Genomic DNA, 19,429 nt, shown 5'->3' with positions numbered 1-19,429 from the left:
GACACTGTAAATTATCCCTGGTGTGTAACTGAGGTGGTAGAGTATTGGAGAGTTGATGAGGATAAAAAATAAGATTTGTGCGAGGATTAGTTTAAAGGATGGTCGATGGGCCGAATAGCTTGTTTCTATGCAGTGTCTCTCTACAATTGTATGAACACACTTGCAAATGTAGGAGAGGGGGAAATGCAGCAGAGCGCAGTCAAAGCGGCATTTCTAAGAACATTTACCAACACCACAGCCCTAATTTCAGATTTTATTTTACTCATTTTAAAACTTATTTGGCAGAGAAAATACAACAACTGCTGATCTGCGTGGCGAATAAAACATTAGCACTTTAAAACACAGTCGACGTCTTCTTGTGAACGTGGCATCATTGTCTGTTTCTTAAATAAATTCTCGGCCGACAGGAATTAGCTCAAACACATCTTATGCAGCAAGCATCTGTTCTGAATAAAGGAGCTGGCCTAATCCAATTGAGCACAATTTAAATCTTAGTTAGGCACTTGGTTTAAGGAAAGGCACAATTGTCACAACGTACAGTAGCTGAGGGAAACAACCAGTGATAAACAGGAAAAGGACGATCAGTAGTGTATACATAATACTCCTGCATCATATTGCACCTTTGCTTTATATTCTGCGTATATTCTTGTTGATTTACAATGAATAAATGATGTGGAAACACAGGGGAGTCAGGCACCAGCTCCTATTATCTGTTCACCCAGTCATGACTGCTGCTTCCATAGGCTTTGTAAGGGAGAGGATATACGCTTGCAGATTGTTCCGCGCCCGGTTGCTCTCCATATCTCGGACGTTGTTGCTTCTGTTTCTCGTTGTATTCTGACACCATCTTGGCTACCTCCGGCTTGTCGTTAAATCGATTTTCGCCATATTCTGTCCGAAGCCATCGCCGGTACTGAAAGGAGATAGGCAGAGATAAAGTAGTCGTTGGGTTTGATTCCCCCCATTGGAAACACACAAGGACAGATTTACGTGAGGTCTTGCCACCTCTATACATTCCCAAGCATGCACGCCATTTCCTGTACCCGTTTACTAATATAGTCCAGGAGTACTCATCATGTAGCTCCCACATCCCTTGAACACAAAATTCGCCGTCCTTAAGGTTGCATGAATTTTTTATGCAAGAAGACACAAAGTGCTTCAGTAACTCAGCGGGTCAGGCAGCAACTCCAGAGAACATGGATAGGTAACGTTTTGGAACGGGGCCCATCTTCAGACATTGAATGTTATGATTGCATTGAGAGCAACTTATTACCATTGAGGAATACAATGTTTTTTTGAGTCAAGGTTTTTAAGGCCTGAAGGGTCTGAGGAGGGATGTGAAGAAGGGTCCCAAAGAGATGCTGCCTGACCTACTAAGTTACTCAGCAGTCTGCATCTTAATTTGTAAACCAGCATCTGCAGTTCCTTGTTTCCACTTCACCTGCTTTTGTTCTTTTTAAATTACATTATCTCAGGGCTACAAGGTGAAAGCCTTACAAAGGGTCACACAGGTGAACATAAGATTCATGCACTCCCAACCCAATGCTGGAATAACTTTTCTCAGCAAGCTCGGACTCCAACCTGCGAGTAGAATGGAGGAAGGTAGGAGGGGGGTGGAGAGTCGCAGAGAACGGGAAGCAGAGAGAGGGACAGAAGGGAGATAGCAGCTGGAAGATATAGAAGGGAGAGTGGGAGAAGGTTATCAGGGTGGAGAAAGAGGGGGAGAGGAAAGAAAAGGAGGAAAGGAATAAAGGGGGAAAGAGAGGGAAAGGAAGGGGGAAGGAGAGAGTGATGTGAAGAGAGGGACTTGAAAGAGGGGATGTAGGAGAGAGACCGTAGGAGAAAGGAAAGAGGGGAAGGTGAAAAATTTAGTAACGACAATGATGAAGGGCAAGCAAGCAGATGTTGGGGAAAAGATGAGAGAGGAGAGAGGGATGAGGGAACAGAGTGGGATGGGAAGAGAAGGCAAGGTGAATGGAAGAGAGGGAGGAAAAGCAAGGCAAGAGGAAGGAATGGAAAGTGTAGAGGGGAAGTTGAATCTAGTGGGACAGATTAGACATAGGGGAAGAGGAAATAGGGAAAGGAGTGAACATACAGTGAGAGGGTGGAGAGGAGAGAGGGAGACCAGTGGGAAAGAGCGGACAGGGAAAGTGGGGAAGAGAGCAAGGAATGGGGCAAATGGGTAAAGGAAGGTTGAAAAAAGGAGGTATGATGGCAGGAAGATGTGGAGGGAGAGAGTGGGATGGGAGGAAGAGAAAGAGAGATGATGAAGAGAGGGAGGGAAAAGAGATAAGAAGAGGAATGGGCTTTCAATCAAACATGTACCTTCCCAATTGATTGGTTGTTGTGGAAGTCAGATACAGCAACACACAAATGATTCAAGTTTTATTTCAAAATGGCATGTGCCAAGAATACAATGAATTCCATGTATTTTCCAACTTATTCCTCAAACCAGTATCATTAACAGTGTTGGTCATTCTCTTGAGCAATGTACACTGAAGGGGAACTTGCTAAATTGTGATCAAGTGCCTCCGCTGACTGTCTGCTTTTGATCTTGTGCCACATTCCCGAAATCAACCGTGGGAGACCTAATACTTTCCTGGAAGGAGTGAAGAGGCATAGTGGCAACCTATAGACCTGATCATAATCCAGAGATGGTTGACAAGAGTTCAAATCCCACCACAGTCGTGGGGAAATTTAAACTGTAAATTAAATCATTGGAATGATATACTGGAAGTAATAACGATGACCACAAAACCACTGGATTGTACAAAAAGGTCTTCTGATTCATTATTCAGCAGTCTCATATACCTTGTTCCATTCTTGGGCTAATTAATATAGGTCTTGCCATGTTTAGTTTAGTTTATTATTGTCACATGTACCGAGGTACAGTGAAAAGCTTTTTTGGTGTGTGCTATCCAGTCAGCAAAATGACCATACATGTTTACAATCGAGCCATCCACAATGTACAATGTACAGTGTCAGTCTGAAGGAGGGTCTCAACCCGAAACATCAACCATTCCTTCTCTCCAGCGATGCTGCATGTCCCACTGAGTTACTCCAGCATTTTGTGTCTATGAAAGTATACCGACACAGCATAAAGGGAATAACCTTTAGTGCAAGGTAAAGTCCGATTAAAGATAGATGAAGAGTCTCCAATGAGGTAGATGTTAGGTCAGGACCACTCTCTAGTTGGTGATAGGATGGTACAGTTGCCTGATAACAGCTGGGAAGAAACTTGTTCTGACATCCCATGAATTAATAAAGGCCATTGCATGTTCAGGACAAGGACATGGTTTGGGCCATATAGATGGCTTTGTCAGCACAGTCCTCAGAGACACATGCCGCACAAAAACAGACCCTGTGGCCCACTACAACTGAACTAACCATGGTATTCAGTAACATGCCCAGTTGAAAAGATATTGTTGATCTTTGATGCATAAAAATGGAAACAATGATTCCAACTCTCTGAATCGGTAACTTTCATTTAAGGGGGAGGATAAGCAAATTGGCAATTTTCTTTGCAAAAGGCAGAAACACTAATGTTTATAAAGTCTTAAAAAACAATAGAACAAATGATAAAAATCGTACACGATGTGTCATTGAATGTGATGAAGAGTTTCAATATCACTCAGTTAAATGGTTAAGTGAAAATGAAATGAAAATAGAACACTTCCTTGATCACATAATCTACAGTAAATGCGGGGTGTAGCATTGTACTCCGCTTTTGAATTCAGCCCAATTGATGTAAATGAGTGAGAGACACACAAAATATCTCTCTTTGGGCTGAAAGTAGAGGTTGGGGGGATAAACTGGAGGTGAGATAAAGCCAGAACACATCAGGGCAAGCAACAGATGACCTCAGGAAGGGTGGAGCCCATAATGGCCCATTGTTGGCTGGGGGTAGTGTGATAACAAGAGGGATATAAGGATGCAAATGGGTGGAACCAGCAGGACGACTAAGGTGGGGGGGGTGGGGGGGGGGGGGGGGGGGGGGGGGGGGGGGGGGGAGGGAGTGCAGGGAATGCAGGAGTTTACTTGAAATTAGAGAAATGAAATGTATACTGCTGGGTCATAAGCTGCCCAAGCGAAATATGAGATGCTGTTCATCCAGTTTGCGTGTGGCCTCACTATGACAGTGGAGGAGGCCCAGGATAGAAATGCCAGTATGGGAATGGGAAGGGAAGTTAAAATATTTGACAGCCAGGAGATCTGGGATTGAAATTTGTAAGGGGACTACAAAATGCAAATACTGCTACATCATGCATTTAGCAACATGTTTGAGGAGAGGATGAATTTCTACTTCATAGCTTTATCACCAACTAGGGAATCTTCAAATTGAGTTTATAAGGATTGAACCTGAATGTAAAAGTCAGTGTCAATCGGGCTCTTTAAGCAAAGTGCTTAAATTGTCTCTGTAGACAGGTCTGCATGAAAAGTCCCATGTTGGTATCACAAGGAGAACCAAGTGAAATATTCCCAATGTCCTAATCAGTAATTGCAGAATATTCACTCATCATCTCATAAAACATTATACCAATATGTCAAGACAAAAAATGGTGCAGTAACTCAGCATGTCAGGCAGCATCACTGGAGAACATGGATAAGTGACATTTTGGGTTGGGACTTTGTCTTAAGAAAGGTCCCAACCAGAAACATCACCTGTCTGTGTTCTTCAGGGATGTTGCCTGACCCGCTGAGTTACTTCAGTACTTGGAGTCTTTTTTTTAATATAAACAAGCATCTGTAGTTCCTTGTTTCTACATGTCATTTTGATTTAATGCACCACAAAATAGAATAGTGGGAGCTTGCTCTGCACTGGTAGAATATTATACCTCCCATATTATGACTGTAACACACAGCCTCAAGCTCATCTACTTCATTTCTTATACTTCGCGCATTCATATGGAACATTTTTAATTCAGTATTCATCTCCCCTCTCACACCGGTTCCTATTTCACCTGACCTTACTCTCTTATCCCTTCTTGAAATTTCCGTCCCACTGATTTGGGTGTCTTTCGTAACTTTTCCTGTACTATCTTCCCCTTTAACTCCATCCTTACACTCCCAATTTGGCAACCCCCCCCCCCCCCCCCCCCCCCCCCCCCCCTTGCAAGATTCTATGTGGGAATTTCCACTGGAATTTCCCCTCCTGCTGTTTGCCTGAAATTCATTTTGTAACGGTGAAAACATTTAACTCTTTGCCACAATCCTTTTTTTTTAATCTGTGTTCACTTTTAAGGATGTGGAATCACTGACAAGGCAACCATCTCTTGGCCATTCCTAAAATGATCTTGAGAAGGTGACATTAACTGCTGCAGTAAAGATACCACTGATCTGATTGAAAGGCTATTTCAGTGGACAAAGTAGAGTCAACCACTCTGGCACCAAGGTAAGACTATCAAATCTCCTATCCTGAAATACATTAGTGAAACAGAGGGTTTTTTTAATGATCCAGTAATTTTATGTTTTCTTTTAAATATTTTAGGTTATTGAGCTAATGTTGATGTTAATTTGATGTCATTCAATGTTAACATTAATGTTAATGTTGGTGTTCAGTTCTGGGCATCATGTTACGGGAAAGATTTTGTCAAGCTGGAAAGGGTGCAAAGAATATTTATGAGGATGTTGCCAGCACTTGAGTGCTTGAGCTACAGGGAGAGGTTGAGCATTGGTGCGCAGGAGATGAGGGGTGATCTTATGGAGGTGCACAAAATCATGAGAGGAATAGAACGTGTAGACGCACAGAGTCTCTTGCCCAGAGTAGGAGAATCAAGAACAAGAGGCCATAAGTTTAAGGTGAGGGTGGAAAGAATTAATAGGAACCTGAGGGGTACATTGTTCACACAGTGGGTGTATGGAACGAGCTGCCAGAGAAGGTACTTGAGGCAGGTACTATCGCAACGTTTGGACAGGTACATGGATAGGACAGATTTTAAGGGATATGGGCCGAATGCAGGCAGATGGGACTAGTGTAAATGGGACATGTTGGTCGGTGTGGGTAAGATGGGCCGAAGGGCCTGTTACCATACTGTATAACTCTGAATAACTGAATTTAAATTTCACAGCTGTCATGGCGGGAGTTAACCTTACATGTCTGGCTTGTAAATACATGTATCTAAATTACCAAGCTAGTAGTTTGGCCTCTAAGCATGCACGACAGTTGGCATTGCCTGCACAATGGAACTCAATTACTGCCGTTCAGCGACCTTGGTTCTCAAGCATTGGGAATTGGAGAGAATCCATTAGTTCAAAAGATTCATTCGACTCCCATGAGAAGTCTAGGAACAAAGAACTGCAGATACAAAGGGACAGAAAGTGCTGGAGTAACTCAGTGGGTCAGGCAGCATCTGCAGAGGACATGGACAGGTGATCCATGATCTTACCTACCCGTGTTCCCCAGAGGTGCCGCTTGACCCGCTGAGTTACTCCAGCACTTTGTGCCTTTGTCTGGGAGTTAATACTGCTGAGTGGCACATTCCAGGGTGCAGGAGGACATGCTGGGGGTCACAGTGAAGCACAGTGAAACCACCACAAGGGCCTTTGTGGGGAAGGATCACACTCTAAGGCCCTGCTGCCATTGAGTGCTGAGGCACTCATTAGTCTTGTGTATTAACACTTATGCCCTGTCCCACTTAGGAAACCTGAACAGAAACCTCTGGAGACTTTGCGCCCCACCCAAGGTTTCCGTGCGGTTCACGGAGGTTTTTGTCAGTCTCCCTACCTGTTCCCACTACCTGCAACCTCTGGCAACCACCTGCAACCTCCGGGAACTGCAGAGAAACCTTGGGTGGGGCGCAAAGTCTCCAGAGGTTTCCGTTCAGGTTTCCCAAGTGGGACAGGGGCATTTTAGTCATAGTCATACAGCGCGGAAACAGGCCTTTTGGCCCCTCGTCCATGCTGAACAAGATGCCCCATCTAAGCTAGTCCCATTTACCTGCATTTGGCCCATATCTCTCCAAATCTTTCCTACCCATCACTTCATGGGTCCATTGTTTAAAGGGGAAACAGTGTGGCATTAACACTGTAAACATTAGTTGCTGACACAATGAATGTATTGATTTGATGACACGGTGAGCATACTGGTTGTATTGCAGATTGAGAACAGTTTCGAAGCAGCGATGCAGTCCTCATTTTAGCCAGAGTTCATGGAGAATGGTCCTATTGTAGACATGTGCTTAATATCACAGTTTGTGGACCATTGTAGAGCAAATGAAAGATGGAGATGAATTTTTGTGGGCAGCCATGTCAGAGGAAGGTCCTGCCTGTGATGGAGTCAAAGGGCTTAGTATGAGCAAAGAATGCCTTGTATTGTGGCAGGTGCTTCTCTCAGCTTTTTACATGGATTTGTTACATGGCCAAGGTTGTCCATTGTGTATCTAAATGGAATTAATCCACATTGTGGTACGTGGGGCAGTGACTGATGAAAGTTGATGAGGAAAATCCTGACAATACCAAGCTGGCAATGAAGACTTTTGGATAGGGGTATGGATATGCTGGGAATGGAAGGATAGGCATTACATGCAGGTAGATAATTGATGGGCACAAAATGCTGGAGTAACTTAGAGAGTCAGGCAGCATATCCGGAGAAAATGGATAGATGACGTTTTGGGTCGGGTCCCTTCTTCACACTGATTGTAGGAAGGGGAACTGGAGGTAATAATAATAATAATAATAATAAATTTTTATTTATGGGGGCCTTTCAAGAGTCTCAAGGACACCTTACAAAAATTTAGCAAGTAGAGGAAAAACATGTAAGCGGAATGAAATAAATAGTAGAGACATGACTAGTACACAAATTAAAGACAGAATTCAATTCAAAACACAATATGAGGCAATTCAAGCACAGATGAAAAGGGAGGGGGACGTGGGGCTAAGGATAGGCAGAGGTGAAGAGATGGGTCTTGAGGCGGGACTGGAAGATGGTGAGGGACACGGAATTGCGGATCAGTTGGGGGAGGGAGTTCCAGAGCCTGGGAGCTGCCCTGGAGAAGGCTCGGTCCCCAAAACTGCGGAGGTTGGATTTGTGGATGGAGAGGAGACCGGCAGATGTGGATCTGAGGGACCGTGAGGGTTGGTAGAGGGAGAGGAGGTCAGTGAGATATGGGGGGGCCAGATGGTGGAGGGCTTTGTAGGTGAGGACCAGGATTTTGTAGGTGATCCGGTGGGAGATGGGAAGCCAGTGAAGTTGTTTGAGGACTGGAGTGATGTGATGCCAGGATTTGGTGTGGGTGATGAGTCGGGCGGCTGCGTTCTGGACCAGTTTGGAGTCGGTTGATGTAGGTGGGGCTGATGCCAAGGAGAAATGAGTTGCAGTAGTCCAGTCAGGAGGTAAGAAAAGACCAGGACAAATCAGGGCTGGAAACAGATGACCTCAGGGAGGCTGGTTCTTTGATAGGCCATTTGTTGGCTGGGGACAGTGTGATCCCAAGAGGGATACATCATTGTGAACTGTGGAATTGGTTAACTGACTTTTAATGGAGGGATGAGGACAGGGAGGGGAGTGATGATCTTGGCATCATGTTCGGCACACACATTGTGGGCCAAAGGGCCTGTCCTTATGCTGTACTGTTCTATGCTCGATGTTCTATGTTACAAAATCCTCAATATGTCAACAACACTTGCGTTTGCAGAAGCTCAGACAACGAGCTGTCATCGGGGCTTTCACTGAGGTACATGTGAGGATCGGCCTTGTATTTAATATCCTCAAGAAAAGGCTCCTTTACCAACCTGCCCTTGCAGCACCACACCTCCCTTCAACAATAAAGGCTCATGGCAAATTACTGGAAAATGGACCACGTCCCACATCACTTATGATGGCTGGCATTGTTAATGGAAACTGCATTGCTTTCAACACTCCAGCACACACACCCTTTATTCGTTTGTCTCTCATGCCCCAAGCCTGGCACAAAACCCACCCTGTGCCAACAATAATATTTGCACCCACACAACAAACGCTCTTGACGTATCTCGGGACTTACACGCTCATTTATCACACAGTGAGCCGCGGGCATCTTTTGTTCAATTCTCACTGTGTTGTTGTTGATGTTTCCGCTAAAAATAGCCTCTCGCATTATGTGGAGGATGGGTTTTTGCTTCCAGTAACATTCGGAGCTGCATCTTTGACATTTTAACAAAGCTGCCTGTTCCAGTATTTCAGAAGTATTAACCAATGGTACGTAAGCATTATTTATTATCTTTGGCAAATAACAAGTTGCACACCCAATTTATATCTTTCATCTGGTCTGCATAAGTTTCTGTTTTAAATTTAAATGGAATTGAAAAGGGCAGCACAGTGGCGCAAGTGGTAGAGTTGCTGCCTCACAGCGCCAAAGACCCGGACTTGATCCCGACAACGGCTGCTGTCTGTGTGGAGTTAGCACATTTTCCCCGCAGGCTAACAACACTCAGGAAACCAAGAGCACACAAAATATAATGTCTTGGCCATAAAGCCACATGTGAATGAGTAACTCAAGTTAGAGTACTAATTACATGTGCAGTAAGAAAATTAATTGGTTCAGGTACAGATTTTCGAATTTAACGATATAGTGTGGAAACAAGCCCTTTGGCCCACCGAGTCCGCATGGACTAGAAATCACCCGTATATCAGCTTTATCCGACACAATCGGGACAATTTACAGAAGCCAATTAATCTACAAATCTGATTGTCTTTGGACTGCAGGAAAAAACCAGAGCACCCGGAGAAAACCCAAGCTGTCACAGGGAGAACATATAAACTCCATATAGACAGCATCTGTAGTCAAAATTGAACCTGGGTCCCTGGGGCTGTAAGGCAGCACTCTATAGCTGCGCCACTGTGCTGCCCTGTTTATGAATACCAATAATATTGAAACATTCTCTCTACAGCCGTGAGGAATGTTGATCTCCTTTGTTTTTATGTCTGATTTTTTTCCAGATCTGGTCAAAGATAGTCAGCCTGAAACATTAACTCTTCTTCACTCTGAACAGACACAGTCTGCTGAGTGGTTCCAAAAGGAAATCTTCAGCTTATGTCCAAATCATAAATCTCTTGGCAAAACATACAACAAAATCATTCTGCCGCAATTACGCAGTTGCTTTCTACCTGTAATGGCTGATTACATTCTCTTCCAGTTTTGGTTACCTAACTGTGCTGGCATGCTCTTGGAATGACAAATTCCAAAGGAATATCCCCACACCCATTTTGTCTCCACCATCCCATCTAGGAGAGAATGTCAACAGTACAAAAGAATGTGTTCATGGCTCACTCTATGAATTGTTTGTTTTATTACCAAAATAAATATTTCTAGCCCTATAACTTAAGTATAAAACTCCAAAATAAATTCCATGTGGCTTCCTTGATCTATAAAGTTCAAAAGCCTCTACGGGACTATGAATAACTTTTTGGAGATTACAATTGAGTTGCGTGGTATGAGAACAAAAAGGAAAATAATGATGGAGATGAACTAGATGGAGCATGAAAAAGTGGTCTATACATTTAGACACAGTTCTGTTTTATTTTGGTGCAGTGCTTCATCAAATATTTTTTTATATATACTACTGTCGTGATCTTATATACAACTATCAGGTATCACCATTCATTTGCTCAGGGAAACAAGCCCACCCTATCCAATGTCTCCCCATAACTAAAGTCCTCCAATCTAAGCAACATCCTGCTTTTAGCTCACATTCATGCTGTTCATACGTTAACCAAAGACCTTGCTTTTTTTAGAGTTAATTTACTTCTTGCTTTATTTACCATCTCAGTGAATTTGTCCAAATTTGATCTGCTATTGAGGGGTGGCCTTCAAGTAACCTTCAACTCAATTTCATTCTAAACAACTGCATAAGCAGAGTGTGGAATGTTAATCACAAAGAGTTTAGAATAAAAAGTCGATACCTGGTATTATGTGCATGGTTTAGTCACATTATTTAAGAGGTAGCACAGATACATTGATTGATGGTTGTTTTATGACTGGGAATTTAAACAGGACCGGCATGGACACATTGGGGTTTAAACAAATGATAGGTTATCTAATTGAAATACATAGGATTCTGATGGAGCTGGATAGAAGAGTTGAGAGAATGTTGCCCTCATGCATGTTTTCCCTAGAGCCAGAGACATTGATTCAAGAGAAGGTTTTTCTGATTATGAGATGGTATTGGTATTGGTAATGTTATTGATTTATTATTGGCATGTGTTCCAAAACATAGTGAAAAGCTTTGTGTTGCATGCTACCCCGGCAAATCATGCCATAGATAAGTGCAGTCGTACCATACACCAGTACAACAAGTAATGACTTTAGACTTTAGAGTTACGGCCCGGAAACAGGCCCTTCAGCCCACCGAGTCCGCACTAACCAGCGATCACCCTGCACACTAACCTACACACACTAGGGACATATTTTTTACAACTTACCAAAGCCAATTAACCTACAAACCTGTATGTCTTTGGAGTGTGGGATGAAACCGGAGTACCCGGGGAAAACCTACGTGATCACAGGGAGAACATACAAACTCCATACAGACAGCACCCATAGTCAGAATCGAACCCGAGTCCCTGGCGCTGTAAGGCAGCAACTCTACTGTTGCGCCACTGTGTCGCCAACAAAAGAGAAAATTACCAGAGTGACATTATAGTACTATAGCACTAAGATAAAATTCAGCAAAACTAGCAGGAACTAGGAATACACGCAGGAACTCGGAAGTTTAACAGGCCATGTAATACGAGTGGAACACATGGGCCAGGAAATTGATCTGCACCATTAGTAGCAGACCAATGGGCAATAGTGCAAAAGGCACAATGTGTCCACCATGCTCATTGAACACTTCTATTCCCATGTAGCAGAGATTGAATAAAAAATACAGTGAGTTTGGGAGTCAGCAGAGTCAAGTAGTGAGGGTCAGGATGAGAGAGCGGGTTGCTGGTCTGGAGTGACCAGGTAGAGGCAGAGATGGTAAATTCTGGCAGAGGTTATTGGGTTTGGTGGCCATGGACCATGGCTCTGAGGATGGAGGGAGATACTCATACTTGCATGGTTGTAAGTTGTAGCCTTGTAGCATAACAATTCTGAAGGAAAAAGTTCAATACCACAATGTGGTAGGTTGGAAAATAAGGGCTGGGTCCTGGTTTATGGAAGGGCCGCTGAAAAGTCTGATAACAGAGGAGAAGAAGTTGTCCCTGAGTCTGGTGGTGCGCGCATTCTAGCTTTTATATTTTCTGTCTGGCAGGAGTGGGAGAAGATGGAGACTGGCTTGGAAATGGTCCTTGCTCACTACAATCATTACATCTAAGAGACATTTAGATGGAGACTTAATTAGGTCCTAATGCGATTGGGGTTGGGGTAGATGGGCATGGACGTGGTGAGCTTAAGGTCATTATATATGCCGTGCAATTCGAGGACTGACTTTCAAATCATTTTCACATTGAGCTTCAGCAACTCACAATCACAGGCCGATTTCAAGCAGCAGTGACATTTTCTCCTGCATTTTTCCCTTGTTTTCTGCAAATTAAACGGTTTCTCTTTTAGTAACATTAAACTTTCTCCACAAATCCATGCTGTGAAAACAGAACTATATTATTTTAGCCTACTATTCAGGTTTAGTAATGAGCTGTCAGACCAATGAAAACTCCAACGCTGCACTATGTACCTTGTGCTGGATATACGGTTGATGTCAACACTGCAGTTGTGTGTTTTTTTGTTTACAAAAAATATTAAATCCAGTCTGCAAATGGATTTAATATTCCTCAAATCAAAACTGGAAGAAATTACTTAACGTTTGGCCCCAGGATCAGATAATGCTTGTTAAATTCTCACAGGTACGGCAGGGTGGCGCGGTGATAAATTTGCTGCCCTACAGCGCCAGTGACCCGGTTTGATCCTGATTACAAATGCTGTCTGTACGAACTTTCTACGTTCTCCCCGTGACTGCAAGGGTTTTCTCCGGGTGCTGCAATTTCCCCCCACATTTCAAAGATGTACGGGTTTGGGTGACAAGATGTATTTTTATCTTAGCCCTGAAGGGACAACCCCTTATTCAGAGACTGTAAGTTGTGATTCCAGACAGCCCAGCCTTTGGGATCATCAACTCCCCTTCTATCTTATCAGCCCCATAAGAACTTTGTACGTTCAATGGATCACCTGTGTTCTTCTCAACTCAAGAGAATAATCTGCTTAATTCTCTTTTGAGCTGAGAGAATCTCACTCTCTCAAATATGTCAAATGAGGCCAGTGAGAGCAATGGGGGGATCTATTCACTGGAGAAACTAAATACAGATTGGGTGACTGCTTTAGGTGACTCCTAGTAATCCCGTTACCAGCAATGGGCCACCGAGAACAATGCAGGAACCCAGCGTGGGCTGCAGAGAACACAAGCCAGCACACTGGCATTGCTGCTAGCCACCCTACCTCACAACTCCAGAGACCCAGGTTCAATCCTGACCAGGTACTGTCTGTGTGGAGTTTGTACGATCTCCCTGTGATTACTTGGGTCTCCTCTGGGTGTTCCAGTTTCACCCCTCACCCCAAAGACATGTGGGCTAGTAGGTTAATTGTCCTTTGTATATTGCCTCAAGTGTGTGATGGGCAGTAAAATCAGGGGCAATTGATGCGCATGAGAGGCGGATAAAGAATGGGGAAAATGTAGCGTTAGTGTAAATGAGTGATCGATGGTCGGCATGGACATAGTGGTCTGAAATCCCGTCTCTGCTGTATGACACCCTGACCCTGACACTCTTTCTCTCTCTCTCTCTGTATAACACCAGGCAGATGCTTAAACATCCCACTAATAGTTAAACTGCCTGGAATGCACCATGAATCACATGTGTACATAAGAAAGAATGATTATTAATGGTGTAACATTTATAGTGCCAATCCCTTCTCCAGGTTAAATAATCCACGGTTTACCAAATCCAAACATTGGCTTCCTGTTTTAATTAACACATTAATACTCAATGAAATTCGAGTACAAAAGCTATCCTCAGGAATCTAGTGGCAAGCATCCATTTTACGGGAGACCTTACACAGAACAATGTATGTATGGTATCATTTTGCAAAACATATTTTGTCTATTTATTCTACAGCGGAAGAAATCATGATGGCTATCACATCTCTTTAAACACTTATGAATCTAGTTCTCTCGTCTATGACTTTCCATACAAGATGTATTTCATTTTTCAATTGTGTTTGTGCATTCCTACACTAAGATAAACAAGCATTATATGTGGGGCTGGTTGGATTAATTAACAAAATTGTTTTCCACTGGAATTGGAAACTCCATTACTAAGCTGGAAACAGACCAGGGAGCATCTGTAGATAAGGTTAACTTTACAGGTCAAAGTCCCCTAGATAGAACCAGAAACAAGTGAAAAGCAAGATGTAGGCACAGGAACTGCAGCTGCTGATTTACAAAAAAAAAAGATATAATGTGCTGGAGTAACTCTGCGGGGTCAGGTCACATCTTTGGAGAACATGGATAGGAGAACATGGATAGGGATCATTCAATCTGACTGAAGAAGGGTCCCAATCTGAAATGATGCCAATCCATGTTTTCCGGTGATGCTGCCTGACCCGTTGAATTACTCCAGCAATCTGTGTCTTTTTTTTTTTAAGAGATGAGTAAGTTAGTTTAAGTTACAGAGAATGTAGTGGGAGGGAGATAATGGGCAAGGGGAATATCTATGATAACATGGGGCCAGGGTCACACCCAATCATACACATTCTCATTGTCCTATTTGTCTAAAGTAGAGAGACTGTCCTGAACCACGTCTGACTTATTTCCCCAATCTCTGCTCTCATGCCCCTCTCCTCCCATGATCCTTTCATTCTATTCCAGCAACCTCCACGTTCAATGCAATGTCTGTAAGTTTCAACAAGATTCCACCACAAGCCATAGCTTCCCCTCCCCTTTCAGCATTCTGAAGCCTCCATTTTGTTCACCTGGCCCACTCCTCCGTCCCCCCAACCCCACCCGTTCCATGCCACTGTAGGAGACGCTGCACCTGTCCTTTCCGATCTGCCCTTCCCACCATCCCAGAATCCAAACAGTCCTTCCAAGTGAAGCAGTAATTCACTTGCACTTCTTCCAATCTATCGCTGTGCATTCAATGCTCACTCAGGGGTCTTCTGTTCACTGGAGAAACCAAATACAGATTGGGTGACAGCTTTGGGTATCTACTGTTAATTCAAAGGGATAATCCTGAGCTTCCCATTACCTGCCTTCCTTCCACCCCACTACAACTTTGATCTATCTTTCTTTGTCCTCCTACACCATTCTAATGAGCCGCAAATTAAGCCTGAGGAATGGTAGGTCATCTTTCTTAGAGGACTTTGCAGTCATCCTGACTTTAATATCAAATGTTACAATTTATGGTGACTCACATTCTCGGTCTGTGTCAGAACGAGCCAAATGTGCTGTAAACCATTCACCTATGATACTGGCTCAGTTGTCTTTCTCTATGAGCACAGACTGACCCGCTGGGCACATGCTACAGTCCTGCATTTCATACCTTATCTGATTGTTTACCAGTATCTGATTCTCTCTCTCTGCCATCATTTCACAGCTTTTGTTCCAATCTTTTTCTCTGGGACACGGAACCGGGAGGGGGGGAGGGGGGGGGGGGGGTCCAGCCAGTCCACTTTTTTGGCGAGACATGCTTGATAACCCGAAATTATCCGGCTCGCAGGTGTATTTTTCCCCTTTTCTTAGGACCTCTGACAACCAATCTCGGAATAAGCGCATAGTGAGCGCGGCGAAATCACGACCAGCCGTGGAGGAAACCGACTGCCCCCTCTAAACCCTCCCTCCCTCAATAGCCAATCACAGCGCGGTTCACAGTCGAGATATGGGGCAGTGAATGAAGCACTGTGATTAGCCGCTGATCTAATTTTATTACAGATTTTAAGCATCTGAATTGTTTTAATTTCCGTTGTTTGGCAACTACCAGCATTGTAGAAGGTAAATTAAACAGATTGTGATCCTTTTTTAGATCTAACAGTTCCTTTCCAATGAATGAGGCATCATTATCCATCTTTTCATGTCACAATCAGCACTGCATGTTATAGTCAATGGAAGCACACACTAGGGTATATCGAAATGCCACTTAAATTTAAGGGGCTGTCCCACTGCAGCGACCTAATCTGCGAGTTTAGACGAGTTTGCACTTGACCCAAACTTGCAGCATGGTCGACACGTGGTCCTATGAGGTCATTGGAACTCTCCTTCATGCTCTAGGGAAGTTCCCGCATACTCACGGCCTCAGCATGTTGAAAAATTTTCCGCGAATAAAATTTGGTCGGCAAGGTTCTTTTTAACTCGTGGTGCAGTGGTGGGGTCGCTATTTAGTTACAGGCAGTCGAGGGCAGCCATAGGCAATCTCCTTCTCTGACCGGACATTTTGATTGGCTCATGGGAGTTTTCAGGACCAAGGAAAACTGACCGGTAGGTTAAATGCCTGCTAAAATATTGTGAGTGTGAGTGCGAGTGCGAGTGTGAGTGTGCGAGTGCGAGTGTGAGTGTGCGAGTGCGAGTGTGTGCGCGCGTGTGTGTGTGGTCGATCCAGCTTGCGGTTTCATTGCTGGCGGTCGATCCAGCTAGACGTTTTCCAGGCGAGTGCCCTCGAGCTTGAAGGTCGAAGACACTCTTCTTAACTCGCAGATTAGGTTGCCGCAGTGGGACAGCCCCTTTATGGATTTAAAGATAACATCTGACTTCCATCACATCATACCCCCAGAAATGCAAACTCATTGGTCCCGAGTTACCTCTTTTGCAAGAGTCGCCTCAAACTCTTGGAGTTGTTGCTGGAAGCTAATGTTTGGGTTGGCGTAGGATCGGACGGACTTCACCGCAAACAAGCACTCCTCCCAGCTATGGTCCGTCACGGTCATGAGATACGCCACCACCATGGTTGTGCTGCGTGAAACTCCAGCCAAGCTGTGCCACGGGAAGCAGTGGGATGATAAAGAAGAAAATACTGAATAACACATCTTAACGAAAGACTAACTGATGGAGGAAAACACACATGGATTGAAGTATACTGATATGACACCTACCAATGGACGATGCAGCCCCCACCATGAATTCGGCTTTCATGGATAAACTTGATGCACTCCTTAAAGTATTGTATTCTAAAAACACAAATCAACAAAGCATTACATTATTTTACAACACCATAGAGGTACTGGTATAAAACACTTCAGTCTGAAGAAGGGTTTTGGCCCGAAACATTGCCTATTTCCTTCGCTCCATAGATGCTGCTGCACCTGCTGAGTTTCTCCAGCTTTTTTGTGTACCTTGTATAAAACACTTGTTCAGTTCTGTGCTGAAGTTCAGTGTGACGGTCTGGTAACCTCGTTAAAACACTGGAACATTTTGCTACCAAGAAAAAAGCCGGATAGGTTGGGAAGGAGAAATTTTGTTGAGGAATGTAGTATTATTAACGGTCTACATAATGTAGGAACAAGAATACGAGAACAAGAATAGGCAAGGCAAGGCAAGGCAAGGCAAGTTTATTTGTATAGCACCATTCATGCAAACAGCAATTCAAGGTGCTTTACAGGAAAGAAACAATAAAATAGTCCATAATTAAAAATTGCAAAATAAGCAAATAAACAAATTTATGAATAATAAAACAATGTCAATGAAACAATAAAACAATTTTAAAAAGCACATAAAAGGGTTAAAATTAGACGGTTAAGATTACCTGCATGTTGGGTTATGGACAAGCTATAGTAAACAACAGTGTTTTTAGGCCTGATTTAAATGCGCTTACAGTCTGTGCACACCTCAGGTGTTCAGGGAGCTTGTTCCACAGGTGTGGAGCATAAAAACCAAATGCTGCTTCAGCCTTTTTAGTTCTGACCCTGGGAACACAGAGTAAACCTGTCCCTGAAGACCTGAGGAGTCTAGGCGCCTCATATACAACAAGTAGGTCAGAGATGTATTTTGGACCTAGACCATTCAGTGCCTTGTAGGTCAGTAACAGAATTTTAAAATCTATCCTCTTACACACAGGGAGCCAGTGCAAAGATTTAAGGACAGGTGTAATGTGGTCCATTTTCTTGGTGTTGGTCAAGACTCTGGCAGCGGCATTTTGGATAAGCTGCAGTTGTTTAATTGATTTTTTTATTGAGACCTGTAAAGATGCCCACTTTGCTCCTCAAGCCTTCCATCCATTCAATATGTTCATGGCTGATCTCTGCTGATCTCAACCCCTCTACCATTGTGCTAAATTCCCCCAAACTATCAATGATTCAATGATAATTCAATGACACATGTACATGGATACAGTGAAATTCCTTGCTTTTGCACACAATACACAAAGTATACAAAATCGCCTCAATTGTTCTGGCGCCGACAATGTTGCACAAAGTACTCATTAGAGTCATGTAGTCTCCCTTCGTGATCCGCGCCAACCCCCGTCCCCCATCTGGCACTCTCCGTTCTCGGCATCTCCCCCAGATCCCCCCGCCAGGAGCCTCTTCATTGTCGGCCCCCCCCCCCCCCCCCCCCAATCCCCTGACTGTTAGGTTCCTCTATGTCCCTGGCGGCTCAGCCTGACAAAAACGTGACAAAAACTCTGAAACTTGTCTACCTTCACCTTACATACCTTTGCACATCACGATGAAGACCTCTTAACATGAAAGTCCTCTGGCTGTGAAATTGGCCCACAGCGATAGTGGAAAGCAGGCCCACAGTTTGAACCACACTCAGAGTTGCTATCTATTCCCATTGAGCAGTTGCTGAGCTCAAAGGGCAAAGGAGTCACAGATTCAGATTCAGATTCAGACTCAATTTTAATTGTCATTGTCAGTGTACAGTACAGAGACAACGAAATGCATTGCAATTCGAGTCACATTGCTGTGTAAATGTGTGGACAGGTGCATTATTTATTGATCATGAACTAACTGATCCTCAGTGGTGCTGCTATCAGAAGTGTTCAAAATAAATGAGAAACAGGAATAAATAGCATGGATAGTCAAAGAGCTATAAAAACCAGAAACACACACTTTCAACCTCAGTCTGGGGCTTTTTCCCCTGGAATGCAGGAATCTGAAGGATGATCTTATAGATGTATGTAAAATCATGAGGGGCATAGAAATGAATGGTCACCGTCCTTTTTCAATGGGAAGAGAGAGGCATCTAAAACTAGAGGATATAAGGTGAGAGGAGAAAAAAAATCAAATTAAATTAAATTTTTTTTTTTTTTTAATTCAAATTAAAATTAAAAAATGTAAAGGTACATCGGAAGCACTTTTTTGCCACATAATGATGTGTATATGGAACAAGCTGCCATACGAAAGGATAGAGGCGGGTGCAATTACAATGCTTAAAACATATTTGGGCAGGTTCATGAATAGGGATAGTTAGAAAGTTATGGGCCAAACACATGTGAATAGGCACAAAAAACTGGAGTAACTCAGCTGGACAGGCAGCATCTCTGGAGAGAAGG

The 19,429-nt window shown here is 43.6% G+C and overlaps 1 protein-coding gene across 1 annotated transcript in view; it reads right to left on the bottom strand.

Annotated features, from left to right (window-relative positions):
* Positions 1–239: 239 nt before the first annotated feature.
* dusp22a (dual specificity phosphatase 22a) overlaps positions 240–19,429 on the bottom strand; it is an 82,092-nt gene continuing 62,902 nt past the window's right edge. The window contains exons 6-8 of the mRNA XM_055648883.1: positions 17,031–17,105; positions 16,740–16,911; positions 240–913 (exon numbers count right to left, since the gene is read on the bottom strand). Of these exons, the coding sequence (XP_055504858.1) occupies positions 707–913; positions 16,740–16,911; positions 17,031–17,105 (454 nt within the window). The 3' untranslated portion in view covers positions 240–706. The remainder of the gene's footprint in view (positions 914–16,739; positions 16,912–17,030; positions 17,106–19,429) is intronic.

This window comes from Leucoraja erinacea, chromosome 17 (assembly GCF_028641065.1).
Source record: "Leucoraja erinacea ecotype New England chromosome 17, Leri_hhj_1, whole genome shotgun sequence".
In the NCBI taxonomy this organism is placed as follows: Eukaryota; Metazoa; Chordata; class Chondrichthyes; order Rajiformes; family Rajidae; genus Leucoraja; species Leucoraja erinaceus.
Note: the sequence above shows the minus strand (reverse complement) of the source record. Positions and strands in the feature narration are given on the sequence as shown.